Genomic DNA, 15466 nt, shown 5'->3' on the forward strand with positions numbered 1-15466 from the left:
CTCAGAGATCAGAGATGACAGACAGCAGGAATGTCAGAGAGCGACAAACAGCCGTCTGACGCCTCCGACAGGCCGCCGCCTGCACGAAAAGTCCCCGGCTTCAGTATAAATAGCTTCATGCCGACAAGTCAAATAAGGAAGTTTACAGCTGAGCTGCAGAGCTAAATCTGAGGGGAGGTATTAGGAATGGAAGGAAGGAAGGATGGGCAGAAGGAAGGAAGGAGGAAAAAGAAAGAAAGAAAGAAAGACTTTGAAACATCAGGGAGGCTGTTACACCCGAACCTCTCCATCACTTTTGGATTATAAATACATATTTTCAGTTATGAATCTGTGCATAGACAGTGTGCACAGTTTATTCTGGCCTGTATAAAACGCTGCCGGTTCATAACGACAATCTGCCTCCATCCAGTTTCCAGAGTACAGATGTTTACATCTGCTCTGATAATAACTCAGTGTTTCTCGATGCAGCGCAGATAAACAGAGCTGCACTGAGAACATGCCGGCCTGAAAACATCACTGAGCTGAGGGGGCGGCTGAATTATCTACGTGCCAAGACAGCTGGCACAAAACCAGACCTCGGCCAAAGTCAGGCACTTTGTACAAAACCCAAGTTCTGGACCCGACACTCGCCACTGCCGGGCTGGATTCACACCGAATGTGCAACAACAAATAGTGAGTGTAATGAAGAGCAGCACATAATTCTACAAAGCAGCTAATCGGGAAGCTTCAGACGACACTGGAAGATAAATAATCATTCAAAGTATCACCGCCTCTTTACTTTTGATTATTTGGTTTATTGTTTCATTGTTTTTATTCCACGTGCTTTTGCTTGCTTGCTCTTATTGTTTTTATCATTGGTTTTTTGTGCTTTTGTGCATTGGTCACTTTTGCTTTGAAATGTGCTATTTAATACACTTGCCTTTGGTTTTAGACAAAAAAACCTGCAGAGCTAATGACCTCGCTGATCAAAACGCTAAACCAAGGTGGTGAACATGGCAAACGTCACACAGCATTTAGCTTAAAGTGCCACTGTTTCTACGTAAAGCCTCACGGTAGACTCCTGGTCTGCTTTACTCCAGAGGGTAAAGTGACAGGATGATTTTCTAACTCCCTCTAGACTAAAACGATCAACATCACATCCTCTGCCTCCTGTCGTTGCCAGAATCCCATTGGACACATCTCAGAGATGTTGAATTTAGTTCAACTTTGGCCACAAAAACCAGGTGAAAACTCTACGTAGGCCTCGCTGCCGTGTCCTGGCGGCTGCCGCGACGGCGGAGCTGCTTTTCCGCGTCGGAAGAACCGGCCTCACTCCACACGATGCTGAGCTTGCGCTTTTGCCGTGAAGGCAAACTGCTCTTCAGTCAGCTAAACCTGGATTTATCTTTATTGTAGTTGTACGCCGAAGTGGCTCTTCCAGAGTTTGATTCAGAGTTAGGTCACATTCATGTGACGGAAAATAATCGGAAAAAGAAAGAAGCTTTGAGAAAAAAAAAACGATTGACATGACCTCGGCACTGACAAATGATTACAGTCGCATTTCTCAAATCAATAGTCAGGGATGAAAAACTACAGTTTTGAAACAGTATTTTCTCTTCAGAGGAGAGAAGAACGAGCTCCAAAAGTCAGAACAGCATTATGCAACAAAGAGTGAGGAGAGAAGAAAGAAAACAGGTTCTCTCCTTTCCGCTTATTGAGCAACCTCATCCACTGAGAGTATAGAAACATGGAAACACAAACACAGCGAGGGGGGAGGAGAAGGGGAGGAGGGCTGAAGGACAGAGTGAGAGGGGGAGGAAGGAGGAAGGAAAGGGAGTGAGGAGAGGAGGGCAGAAGAGGAGAGAGTTGTAGGGGGAGAAGAGGTCCAGCTGTGGGTCAGCGAAGCCAAACTGAGCCGCCGCTGCAGTGGGAAATCCGGGGGCGTCACCTAGCAACATGTCGCAATACTTGGCAGCGACACACCTGCAACCTGACCGACAGAACGGACCGCTGGGAAAAAACCCCACAAAAACAAACGACCAAAAACACCGTCGCACTGGTCAGTTCCTCAGTAAAATGAGGGTGAGAGAATCTCACAGCGAGGTGCAGCAGCTAACATCTGGACAGAAAGCATGTCGTCTTCAGAGCCCAGCTAACAGCTGCATCACACAGGCCTGTGTGTTTTCACTGTGTTTTCTTGAATAAATTCAAAGAAATAATCAAACAGTAAATCAATTCACCTGGGAATCGCCATCCTAAATCGAGTCCCAGATTCAAAAAACCTTGTCTTTGTTCACATTGTTAATAAAGTTATGTTGAGGAACAAAACAAGGGGCAGCACGGCGGGCAAGGCATTTTGGATTTAATAACTTCATAATTAGCTTTGCGAGATGAAGGCGGAGTATTCGGTGAATACTTCATACTCCATGGACCGGAGACCAACATCGGGGGAGTCCAGCACCAACAAATGAGCCGAGCAGCCAGCACACAAGGCGCCACTTTGAAAACTTAACCCCACCAGATCGGGCGAAGAAAATACCTCAGTCCACAGGCCGTTCCATTTCAAAGACCTCGTCTGTGCAGTGCTGGTGCCGGTGTTACAGCAGAGACTTTAACTCTCAGACCATTTTCTGTCTCTACCAAAGACCTCTCAGCCAGTGATGCCGGATTTCATTACTCCCCTTCAGGTAGAAGACTGGAAAATGCTTCGAAGCTTGGCTGCAGTTAACTTTATTAAATAAAAAAGCTGCTTCCGTTCTGGTCTGGCCAGTTAACTTGAGACTGCCCGTTATGTTCCACGTCAACTTATCTCCCCTTTTCTACGCTGAACTGAACAGAAAAATCGACTCTTAATCAAATCGAGGGACCAAGAATCAAAATCCAAGATTCTCGCCCTGAATAAATTCAGTTTTCCCCGCTCAAAAGTCTGTCAATAATGTCACCTCCTTCACCGCAGTGGTTCCCAACCTGTGGGTCAGGACCCCGACAAAGGGTCGCAACATACAACGGAAGGGCTGCAGGCAAATGAACAGGAGAGACAAGCAGAAAAATTCTGTTCGGTCTTCAGATATTCCCCCAAATTGTGTTTCAGACCGTTTGAGATCGGGACACCATCGCTGTTCTCCTGAACAAAACCATTTTAGAGAAGGAGGAGCCCACAAATCAGATTTTCTTCCCACAAGATGAGCCTGTGGGGCAGGAGCATATACCCTGAGCTCCAGACCTCATGACTCAGGAACTGCTCCGTTCCTGTCAGGACATGATCATTTCTACATTTCAGACATTTACATTCCTGCTCACAGAAACTGAGTTTCCTGCACCACCACCACCACCACTTCCTGTCCGGACTTCCTGCGGCGCTCACCTGGAGGACGGGGCTGTAGTCGAAGTTGTAGGCACTGGGTCGCCCCTCCAGCGTGGAGAAGGCCACGTTTCCACCGGTGAGCGGCGAGATGTCGCTGAAGTCGTCGGTGCAGAGCGCCTGCTGCTCGTCCTCTCCGGTGCGGATGAAGCCCTTGCCCGGCTTCTGGTAGGTCTTCTCACAGGAGCCGCTGTAGTACTGATACGGCACCCAGGGCCCCCCCTCGCTGGTCCGCTTGTAGATGGCGAAGCTCTCGGGCCGGCTGGTGTGGAACTTTAGCCGGACGTAGGTGATGTCGAAGGACTTACCTGCAGAGAAAAGACAGATACTGATATTTATTCCTCATGTCAGTATGACGCTCTCAGGTCCAACTTTTGGATGCTTTATTATTTTTTTCATTAAAATGTTCAAGATTTATAATTCAACCGTCCGACGTCTCCTGACCACATGATGTTCGTAACGCACAATTCCTCAACGTCTTATCTGCCCTGTCTCCTGCTTCTTGTCCCCTGAAGAACAAAATTATGGTTGACACAAGACGCTTTTCTGTTTTAATGATGGGTTTTGACACTTGCTGGTTTTTGGGTTGGTTTTTATTGTACATATTTTACATATTTATGTACATATGCACTGTATGAATTCTGTTGTATTTTAGTGGCTGCGGAAAAGTGAGTCTAGCTTGAATGGATTATAAAGGGACGTTTAAAATACCCTTTTTAACTGTTTCCAAAACCACTGAAGGCCTTGCATTTACATTTGAAACTGCTTCCAGGCCTTGCAGACGCCCTGGTGCAGCTGTATTTGAACGTGGCAACAGCACAACTCTGATAGTAACACTACCACTAAACACGGAGTGTGATGGGTGACCTCTCTGCAGCGAGTTTCAGCTTTTTCTTAGAAATGAGCTGAAACCAGCAGCCGGCTGGACGGAGGGGAATCTTTCTACGAACTGATGATTTGGGAATTGCTGCGCAGGAATGTAAAGCGCGGTTAGAACACGCTAAAGCAGCCGCCTGGTCCTTTAACTCCTGACACTCAGGGGCTGGCGCGTGCCCGGTCGCTCCCGCTCTCGACATATTTGGCGAGTCTGAGCAGGCCGGAGAGCAGATGAATGCCGAAGGAGCCGTCAGTCAGCGTGTGAAGGAAAGCCGCCATGTTGGAGCCAGGCGGCAGGGGGTACGGCTGTTTGCTCAGCAAAAGAATCTGCTCTGTAAACAGTGTGCTGACAGGGGCCCCGGCCCCGGGGGCCCCTCCGTGTCGACGGCAAATAAAGGTGAAGCGGCTGATAGGACCGATGGGACGCTCACAAAAGACTGCAGTTTATTACAGGAAACAATGAAGCAACAGCAAACACACCGGCTTCCTCCCCCAGTGTGTGTGTGTGTGTGTGAGTGAGACACTGCTGACTTGTGAGGACCTCTGTTGACCAGATGAACTTTATGGGTCAAGGTTAATAAGAAGCTGTAAGATTTTAACTGCAGGGTGGAGACTGATTTACAGCACAGTTCAAACATTGACTGTACGACAAGATAAGATATGAAAACATGAAAGTTAGACCTGGAATCAACTGGTGCAACACGGCGAAAGTGGCTTGAAAAGTCCCTGGTGAGAAGCAGACTCCCTTCAAAGAACTGTTAGTGGACAAATCACATGAAAACCAAGAATTATCTGAGGAATTTGGCATCTCCCCTCTGGTCATGGCTACGGACGTTCTGAAAAATGGGTTCCAAACTGCTAACTGGCCGCCGAAAAACTCTTTTTCAGAAAATTCCGGTTATTAAATGTTTCACAAAACAGTTGTGCTTTCTGTGGGGGCGTCAGTGGCCGACTGATCACCCAACGATGTGGGTGTGAATGTCTGATCTCCGGGTTTGGTTACAGTTACACAGTTACAGAAATGCTCAGACGCAGGTGGGGGCAGCGGGTCTCGTTATGTTGGAATACTACATCTGTTTAATTCATTTTGCCAGAAGCAAAAGATGTTTTAAAGATACCGAGTCCACGACAAAAGAAGTTTTGATCAGCCTTAAAAATCCCTCCTGTGCGATTTGTCTGTAACTGGACAGCGGAAAACTCTTCTTCAGGTCGCTGAAACCCCAAAACTCCCAGAACCAACAGAGCGGACGTGACTTTGACGTGGCTTCGGTGACCCCAGCGGCAGCTCCAGCCCACTCAAAATTTACAATGACTCCAAGTGCAATAAACCAGAAACGCCCCCCCCGAGTTCCCCGCAGCCTAGCTTTGGAAAGTTCGGGATGTCCACTACAGTTCAAAGTGAAATTCAGTCTGAACAAACCTCAGCTGTGTGGAGAATTTGGACCGATGTGTCGGAGGTTCAGAGGAGTTTCAGAATAAAAAGCACTTTTAAGAACAGAGTTTCATTCAAATCGGACCCTGAACATCTTTTCACTCTGAAAACTTCCCTCTGGAGACCCTGGCCTCAGATCAAAGTCCCGGTTTGAAGCGTTTTCTGAAGAGGGAGGGAGGACAGACACCGGCCGGCAGGAACAGACTCTGTCATTGACGTCTCTTTAAATAAAAAAAACGCCCCCGCATCCTCACAAACAGGACAAAAGCTTCTGTCGGCGCAGCAATCAGGAGGCAAACAACAGAGAGGAGGAAGGACAGCGGGGAGACAAGCGGCCCAGGTGGCCGCTGGGACAGAAGAGGAGAATCTGATTGGACGAGGAGGTCTGGAGGGAGCGATGCTGCTGTCAGACAAAAAACCCCGACTCTGAAACAGTTGCGAGTGGGAGGACAAATAAAAACCAGAGCAAATTTTCTCAAAAGGTATAAACACGGAAGAACAGGGTAACATGAACTTCATGAGTAAACGAGCTGTGTAGTGGACCGTCACTGACTGTGTTGTGTGTGTGTGTGTGTGTCTCTGTTTATGTTGGTCATTCATTTGTGAAGAGTGCATGGGCTGCATCGTTAGACTGCAGGTTTTTTCTTATCATACGATAGCGAGTGAAGTCCAACGTTCAACTAAAGAAGCAGGTTTCTCCGAGTAGGTTTCATTATTTCTGCCTCATTATTTCACCGTTTCTACCCGGAAGCTGCTGAATCACACTGAGCGTGGTCAGAACGGTGACCTCGGTGGCCTTTGGGTGACGGTGGCGACCACGAACCACGACAGCCCCAGTTCTCTATCCCTTTACTTCCTGTCATCTCTACAGTGTCGACAGAAAATGTCCGCAAATGAAAGACCGGCAGCTTTTAAGGGCCTTTTGTTACTGAAGGGAAAAAAAAAACTCCATCTGTGACCTGTTCACGGCGTCGGGGTTCATGCTGGCTCCGCCCACACACGCTCAGAAGAGCGGGATGTTCTCGAAACCCGACACGGACGCTGCGCATGTGAGCCTCTTACACCACACCGGCCGTCCGCATCAACGGATGCGTTCACACCTTTCTCGACACGTACGGTCCGCGTGCGCAGTCCACGGCGATTGAGGGCTGCGTCTGGACCCTCGCGGTCACACGGGTCCGGAAACAAGAAACCGGGTTTGGGACTCAAAACTTACCGAGTAGCGAAAGAAGGTTCCACTCAATGCAAATATCCTCTGACCAACTCAACACGTCAAACCAAGGGGGGAAACTGGAGGGATTAGTCCAACAAACAGACAATTATCTCTCTCGCCGTCTCTGCCACATATGATAATAAACTGAACTTGCGTGTTGACGAAGTGACCGAGCATCTGTTTGACTCTGCAGCATGAAACCAGGAGGAATTCCGTCTCTTCTTCCAGAACAATCGCCGTATTGATGAGGGGAAGAATTTTACAGTCGAGGGCGCAAACAAAGAGCGCGCTGTACGCATTAATGTTCTCGTCCCATATGACGGCAGAACAAGAAAACTCAAACACAACCAGCTCTGCTCCGTGCAGGCGAACACGCAACCTGCTGACGCTACAACAAATCCTCGCAAAATACAAAAACACTGACTGCTGGCAGGACAAACTACATGATAGACTTACTGTTTATACCAGGCTTCACTGGATTTGTCTTACATTTCTATCATCTCAAGAGTGCAGAGCTCAGCTGGAACAACAGCTTCAGGTCCTGCTGCAGCTTAATCTTTCCTGTGGTGAAATCATTCAAGCTTTTAGACACCAGGAAGAAGCCCGTTTCCAAAAGCAGAGAGCTGACAGGACGGGGAGGCTTGCTTCTGAGTGCTCTACCAGAGCAACAGCTGAGCAACAGGCCTTTTATCAGGTTTTTCTGACTATTTAAGGCAACTCGTCCTACAGCTCGGAGAAATTACGTTTCTTTTAAACCCGGCACATGTCGCGTAAATTGCCGTATTGTTGACATAAAATCACACTGACTTTACTTGATTTAACGTTTTCTGGAGAAGGTCATAATTACTGCACAGACCTACACCTGTAAATCAGCATGGTTTTTTTTTTCTCTCCTAAAAACCGAGGCGATACTGGGATTTTGGCCCTGACTCGACCGTTAGGCCGAAGCACGGCACAAAAAACAAACTCAATCAAGCACTTGTTGCTGCTCTTAAAGCTTTTTTAATTTGTTGTGGGTGCAGGGTAATAACTGGAATAGAGCTGAAAGGATTAGCTGATTAATCAATTAGACAATCGACAGAAAAATAATCAGAGATTATTTTGATGATCGATTTATCGTTTCAGCCCATTTAAAGCAACAATCGCAAATATTCCCTAATATTCCCAAACTCCTCAACTGGGAAGATTTGCTGCTTTTTGAGAAATGAATCTAGTTAGACAAATAATCATTAGCAGCTCCGTATCGCTACACTAGTCTGTCTAACTTTAAAAATGCATTTTCACATTTACGTGTGACTGTATTTTAAAGACTGTTTTTTATTTTGGGGCGGACGTGGGGCTGGTTCATCCAGATTACAGAGGATGTACTCTCTGGTAATCATACCAACCTCTTATAAACTGGAAAAATCCGGATGAATTTCTCTTGTTTCGGGACCAAAATAAGATCTGGAAAAAGCCCCTGCTTTTTTGCATCAGTGAGACAAAACATTTCTGACTGTACTGTTTCTGAAAAACACGATGACTTGAATGATTCGTTTCATTGGACTGTCGAAGCTCATTAAGCGGCTTGCAGCTTGTAAACGAGGCTCCCTGAGAGGTGGTCCCCTGATTATAAGAGGGAAACACGTAAAAATAAAATCCGGGTTAAAGAAACTGCAAACTCGACCTTTAAGCCAAAGAACCAAACAGCCTCTCTTTCTTCCAGCATCCGCAGATTTAAGCTGCAGTTAAGACCCCACTGCACCAAACCTCATCGCTGAGAAACAAACACCGACGTCGTCGATTAGCTGGTTTTGCTTTAAGCAGAGCTAACCCTCCTATTGTGGAGCGCTGACCCCGCCAGACCCTCCGCAGGGGGGCCAGAGTCAGGTCTGAACATGAAAAGAGCCTCCGGTCGTTGAGGGGAAGGAGCTTTTCTTTCTAAGACTGCTTGGGGAAGGATCCGGGGGGGGGGGTTGACGGAGTGACACGGTGATGGCAGGAATGAACCGGCTGGAATGCGTTTCCACTGGGCAGAGTGACGCCAGAGAGGGACGGCCGGAGAAAGAAAGAGTCCACAGAGAAGAAAGGAGCGCGAGTGAGCTACACAGGCTGTTCGTGCCGGGGGTGGGGGCGTTGCTGGGAGCTTTTCCTGCCCACATATGGAAGGCATGACAACTGACTGAGCAGAAACGGCTGCCAATGAGGGGAATTTCTTTCAGAGGGGGAGGAGGGGGAGGCCGAAGACTGAGGTTCATACTCTGCCGAAGTGCCACTGAGCAACGGACAGAGGCCGAGCCGGCCGCACGCGGACAGGACATCCACGCAGGGTTTATTCGTCTTCCGACGTGACTTCCAAGACTTCAACGGGCATACTCCGACTTACGCAGACCGGTAGACGCTCAGGTTAAAACGGACGCTTTATAGTATCACACTCACTCAGGATGACGGAGAAAATCACTGTGACAAAATGATCGAGAAGATCTTTTCAAGATAAACACAAAATTATTTTGTTATTATGGAGTTGAAAGGGACAACTTTCTCATTTATCTCCTTTTGAAATTGAGAAATTTAGATTTAGTTCGTTTTGTTTTCAGGATAAGAAGATTCTCGTTGTCACAAGAACACAAAATGTCCCGTTATCAAACTTGCAATCTCGAGATAAGCGAACATGGTCACTCTCAGCCAACACAGACTTTGCTCACTGTAGCGTCACCTTCCTGAAAATGAATAAACAGATCTGTTTATTTAATGGTGCAAATGATGATGAACTGAGAGTTTAGCTGGTTGGCTAACGTTCTTAACAGCAGACAACTACTTTTTCGGACGGGTGGTAACAGAATGTGAAACTTCTGTTGTCAGAGTGTGGGGAAAATGTTTGTCTGCCAACATTAAAGTGACTTTAGGGGGAAATTTAAGGGAAAAATTAAGAGTCTGAGCTCGAGATCGCGCTCCGGCCTCCTGCTCGTCTTCTCTAGACACTCGTCTTTGTCCTGGCTCGGGTTTCCTGTGGTCCGCGCTGTCATCAGACCTGCAGAGCAGCGTTTCGGCGACATGTTGAGACCTGTCGAGACGTGTCGGAGGACGAAACCTCAGCCAACCAGATGTACATTCATCCAGCAGTCGCAGAGTTTGATAACAGAGCAGATAAACCGCGGGTCAGCGGGCGCTGCTCAAACAAAATTAAACAACTTAATCCAATATATGACGCCTACCATGTGTAATTAACACTGGAGTAAAGGTAATTTAGCTCTGGTGGAGAAATGATCTTCAGATGTTCGCCGACATCCACGTTGAGGGAGAAGAATGATTATCGGAAATCCCGTGATGGATGGACGTGTTTTATGACTTCTCTGCATTTCACCCTCAAACTCATAACTTACGTAAAGAAGTAGGAAGCCCTTAGCCAGCGGTCAATTTGTCACGGCAGAGCTGGAAGGCAGATTCACAGCGAGTCGGAGAGAATCAGAGGTTTTTATATTACTTTCCTGCAGTCGGAGCTGTCAGAGGGAAGCGAACAGGGAGTTTAAAGGCTTTTTCCCTGAAAACAGATTCATTTTACAGGATATGATCGTGTGCGTTTTGGTGATAAACCTCAGATGTTCTCCTCTCTCCGCCAACACCGATTTCCAGTGTTTGAATCTCATGCCCTTTTAACCATATAAAGAGGTTTTGATCCTTGTTAGCGTTCAGAGAAGCAGATGTTTGTCTTCCCACAGAGAGAAGACGGATTCAAAAGGAGGAAAACGTCCTTGAGGAGGACAGATTAGGACGGGGGAGGAAGACACGACAGTCTGCCCTGTGAAGAAAAACACAACTCCTGAGAGGAAATAATGAGCCCTCCTGCCCTTCAAGATGCTGGAAAGAAACCTTTATATTTTAATGTAAAGACCCAGCTGCATTGTCAGACAGAATTATGGCCGATTCCATGTCAACCTACGAGACAGATGTTGTCGACCTGACCAACAGCATTTTAAAAGACAACCGGCACTGCGATCAGATTGGTCGTGATCATTATGTTGGATCAGGGGATCACAGTCCTCCCGCAGAACCCCGACCAGTCAATCGGAGGTTTTACGACCTACATGACATGCAAAGGTGAGAGAGAGCAGAAGGGGCAAGAGACTTATGGGATCAGGAAAGTCAATGACCATGATGTCCATCACAGACCTTGTCAACTAGGTCAGAAAGGGCAAGAAAATCCTGACTTCCTCGTCTTTTCGTCAGGGGGCTGTGACCCTTCCCACATGCCTTGATGACTCACTGCAGTACTACCAGGCAACATCGCAAATATCACCAGCTCTTACACATTTAGCACCGTTAGGATTCAACTGGTAACACATACGGTCCAAAATCATCCACTGGCCTCAGAGGGCGTTTCAGGTACCTTGACTTTGACCTTTGATCCCTTTGCTCCTGGAAGCTTCTATTCATTTAAAAGTTCATTTCGGAAGCATTATGTTGATCAACTCAAGCCAGCAAGCGAGTATAATAACCAAGAGAAGCGCGGTCACATCTTATTTACCACTTTGGATGTACAAAATAGCCCATGTAGAATAAACGAGTGCCCTGAATAAAAACAACAACACAGCAGGAACACAAACGGAAGCGTAAGACTGATACCGATCGTTTACACGTCCAACGATCAATTCCTTCACGTTTGCCTTCCTCTATTTTCGGCTCTGGAAAAAAACATCAGTTCAAGGAACAGAATCTATGCTTCGAATCCAACTTTTTTCAAGTCATTATTCTTGTTTACTGCCTAGCGCTTATCAGGACCCGTCTTTCACTACAGGAAAGGCACGTCTCAGCAAAGCGGAGCGCTTAAGCATCTGGTCTGTCTTATTACTGCGTCTGGTTTCACTTTTCTGACTCAAAAGGAAGCTGGTATAAGGGGATTTCTGTCACCAAAGGATCTGCTTCATATAAGAGTTAGTCTCGCAGGCTGACGGAGTTGTTAGCACGGATGTCTTTTTTACAGTGCATTCCTACGAATCCTCTTCCAGCCGGTGGAGCGGAGCCTCGGGGTCGGCCTGAGGGTTGGGAGGAGGGGGTTACAGTTGTTTCGGAAGGGGGAGGAGGAAGAGTCGGGGGATGAACGTCCAGATAGAACACCCCGGCTCCCAGCACGGTCCAATTAAATTTCCTCCCATGACCTCATCGCATTTTTCTCCGGAGGAACGAACAATGACGGCTTTGACTCTTGAACGCGTGGGCACGACTGAGCCTCGGCCTCGCTCCGCAACAGTAAAGTCATCAGCTGAGGATCCACGTTCACACCCAGGAAAAGAAAGAACACACACCAGTAACACTGCAGGCAACGGAGCAGGGCAAAGGTCGGAGGTCACACTGAGCACACACCCTCTCTGTGTTTACACGCACTTCAGCAATCTGATTATTCTGAGCTCAGGTGAGCCCAGGCCGAGTCCGGCAGCACAAACTTGATTATTCAGACATAAAAACGCCGAGCACAGCTTCAGGAACAGTTTTGATTTCATCAAAAAGTATCATTTTGTAATTAAACGTTCATGAAAATAAAAAAATGTTATCATTTTGGTGTCCACACTGAAACTCAGATCTCTGAGTGATGGAAAATTTGTAAAACCACCCAGCTCTAGTGATTACCCTAAATCTTTTTCAAAATGGCCGTTGCTTAAAATACCTGGAACTTCACTTTCATTTTTCATTTTCATGCCGAAATCAACACTAGTTGTCACGGGTGTTCAAGTTATGTCATGTTATCCCTGAATGAAATAAAAATAAATTATTTCACAAGGGAGCTTTGTCCATTCGTCCCTGCATAAAAAGCCCGTCGGGTTACTGATCAAAAAACAGTTCCGTGAATACGTGACTTCACAGCCAAGTCTGGCTCACACCGAAGTTACCAGAACAAACTCTGACCAACCAACCAACCAACAAACAATGAAAACCCAGCACTACTGACATTTCAACCCTGACTGGACTGAAGAGATCTGCCCAGGACGGTCGGATTATCCCATGGAGTCTAAAACCTCCATCTCATCTAAATAACTTACAGTCAGCTCAGCAACACTGATGTTTTCCAGGGGAGACTGGACTGAAAAATGTGCAGCGTTCTCCACATCCGCACAATTCATTTCGTCTCGTCCCTCTAAAGGACAGCGGGCTCTTGGCTTTCAGACTAAGAACAGATGTCACTTACTTTCCCTATCAAGTTATCTATAATTTAAGCAGTGAGAGCATAAGAGATCCAAACTGATGCCATCAAACTAATTCAATTGTAGCTGACAAGTCTCTCACTTCTAATGGCCTAAAACTTTTGCACAGTGCTGTGTATCAATCAAAGAACTCAATCAATAACTAAAATCTGCCTGCAGCAGACTTCAACCAAACTGGTTCTCACCACACATCCAGGCTCAGACCTCGCCTCCACCACACTGTCCAATTTCTGAAACGCCGTATTTGTGTGAAAGCGACTCGTGTCCTCAAAGTGTTTTCAAAATGTGAAGACAAAGACCTCTGTCCGCGGTGAAACACACACACACACACCTTAAATCCAGGTTGTGTGATCCACTATATTGACGTTTAAAACGATAAGTCCCAGAGAAAGTTCGACAGGAGGTTGCTGCCACGCAGTCGACTGTGACTGAGCAGTCCGTGAATACGTACAGACAGTCTGCAGTTCAGTCTGCTCCGGCTCTCTCTGAGCCCCCTGACACTGAACCAGGACGAGGTAGTGATCTGAAGCTCATCAACACCGCACGTTAACCGGCAGTCGCTCGTTTTAGAAAGGCGACGGTGTCGGACAAACTGAACTCACGCCGGCGTTTTAACTTTTAAACGCTTTGGGAAAACCCCTGTTTTGGCTGAAGAACGTTGGAGGCCTGAAGAAGATGCGTTCACAAATGTGGACATCCTCTCACAGCGGAGTCCAGACCGGCCCAGTAAACCAGTCCAGGGCTCAGTGGGAACCCGGAGCTGGTCTCCCAGCAGGTGCTGAGGTGAGAGGTCAACAAGCAGAAGCCTCACAGATAAAAACACTGAACACACTCGGGGTTTTTTTTAAAGGGTGGGGTTGGGGGATGATGCAGAGGGAGGAATGTGAGGAATGCAGCAGAGTTGATCAGGACGAGAGTTTTAACTCCACAACATGCAACAGTTTACTCCTCTGATCCCTCACAGAGGACCTGGACTCTCAGTCAGAGTTCAGAGGTCAGAACCTCAGCGAGTCGGTGTTCAGCTCATGGCTGCTTCGGCGGGGGGGGTGTTGACAAGAACGCCGTTTGGGACTCTGAAACTGGTAATTACGGTAACTCCGTGTGACGTGAAGGCAGCGTAAGGCTCGTGCTCTGGCACATCCTGACCTGCAGGTTTAGTACAAATCTGTTTTCTGCTCACTCATCAGTTTTGTTTATAAACCTGGGAGGAATTTTAATCTGGTTACAGTGCGTCAAAAACACTGTGAGCGGAAGTCCGCCAGCTTTCTGTAGAATAATGTGTAAACTGGGTCAGGCTGTGCAGGTAAAACCGTTTCACATTAACGTCGCAGTTAATGAATAATCTGCCCCTATGGGGAGGAATGCGAAGAACCATAAAGGTGCGTTTGGTTTCCACACACGAGCAGCTCACACCGTTATCAGCGGTAAACCCGACATTGATACTGTACACACACCTGAATGTTCCTCGTACTGTCGGACTGTTAGTCGGACTTCTTATCTTTGTGTGCAGGCTGAGTGTATCTGTGCTGGATTCTTCCTACAGCGGGACAATAAAGCAGACTCACAGCTGGAATGTAAAAATATAAAACACGGTGTGAGCGCGCTCAGTGGAGCGTCTGCAGGATGCCGCTGATACCACCTTAATCTCTTCTTCTGTTTGATAAACAGAGCAGCTGCCAAGTGAGCGCTCCGATTGGACGGGAGGAGGTTAAAGAGGCAAGCTGGAGGCCAAGGTGAGAATCTGGAGCGCAGAGGTGTGTGTGTGTGTGTGTCTTTGTCGGCTCCAGGTCTGAATCGATAAGAGCCTCAGGTGATAAGAGTCTGCAGCCTGAAGAAAGTTTCACTGGACTGAAGAGATTCACACAGACACAGTATACGATCACGGCGTTGTTTGTTCGTCAGCGGCTCTAAATAGAAATGATAACGCCTTCATTTTTACACACATTACTCATAAACAACCCCAGAGTGTAACAAGGCCAGTTTCCGTGCACCTGGTTTTAAAACAGCAGAGTGGAAACGCTGGAAACACGAAAAAAAGCTCCCAACATCCCAACAGAGTTTAGAGCTTGGCTGAGGTGGACAAAGTGCGATGGAAGGGGACGACGCACACGAAGAAGCGTCTAACTTGGGAATCAGTGAAGAGACGAACAGCGACGGAGCCGCGAGGAGGCTGGAACCTTCCTCACATCGACACATGGAACCAGCAGAAACGTCAGGTTCCATCACGTTCTCCAAGCGGTTCTCCATCGCCTGGGCTTTTAACCACCTCGTCTCGCTGCGTCCTCTTCTCCTGTGCTGGTTTGATGGCAGCGACTGTTTATCTCCATCAACCAGCTCCTAATATTCTCTCCGAGATTCTTCCCATTTTCTCTGCACAGGAGCCTTTACTCCCGCCGGACATTTTGTCCACTCTTTCATTCAGTAACGAT

The 15466-nt window shown here is 47.3% G+C and overlaps 1 protein-coding gene across 1 annotated transcript in view; it reads right to left on the bottom strand.

Annotated features, from left to right (window-relative positions):
- lamc1 (laminin, gamma 1) overlaps window positions 1–15466 on the bottom strand; it is a 67966-nt gene that overhangs the window by 28686 nt on the left and 23814 nt on the right. Inside the window, exon 2 of the mRNA XM_040145091.1 lies at window positions 3344–3648. Within this exon, the coding sequence (XP_040001025.1) occupies window positions 3344–3648 (305 nt within the window). The remainder of the gene's footprint in view (window positions 1–3343; window positions 3649–15466) is intronic.

The sequence above is a fragment of the Xiphias gladius genome, chromosome 15, assembly GCF_016859285.1.
Source record: "Xiphias gladius isolate SHS-SW01 ecotype Sanya breed wild chromosome 15, ASM1685928v1, whole genome shotgun sequence".
Lineage (NCBI taxonomy): Eukaryota > Metazoa > Chordata > Actinopteri > Istiophoriformes > Xiphiidae > Xiphias > Xiphias gladius.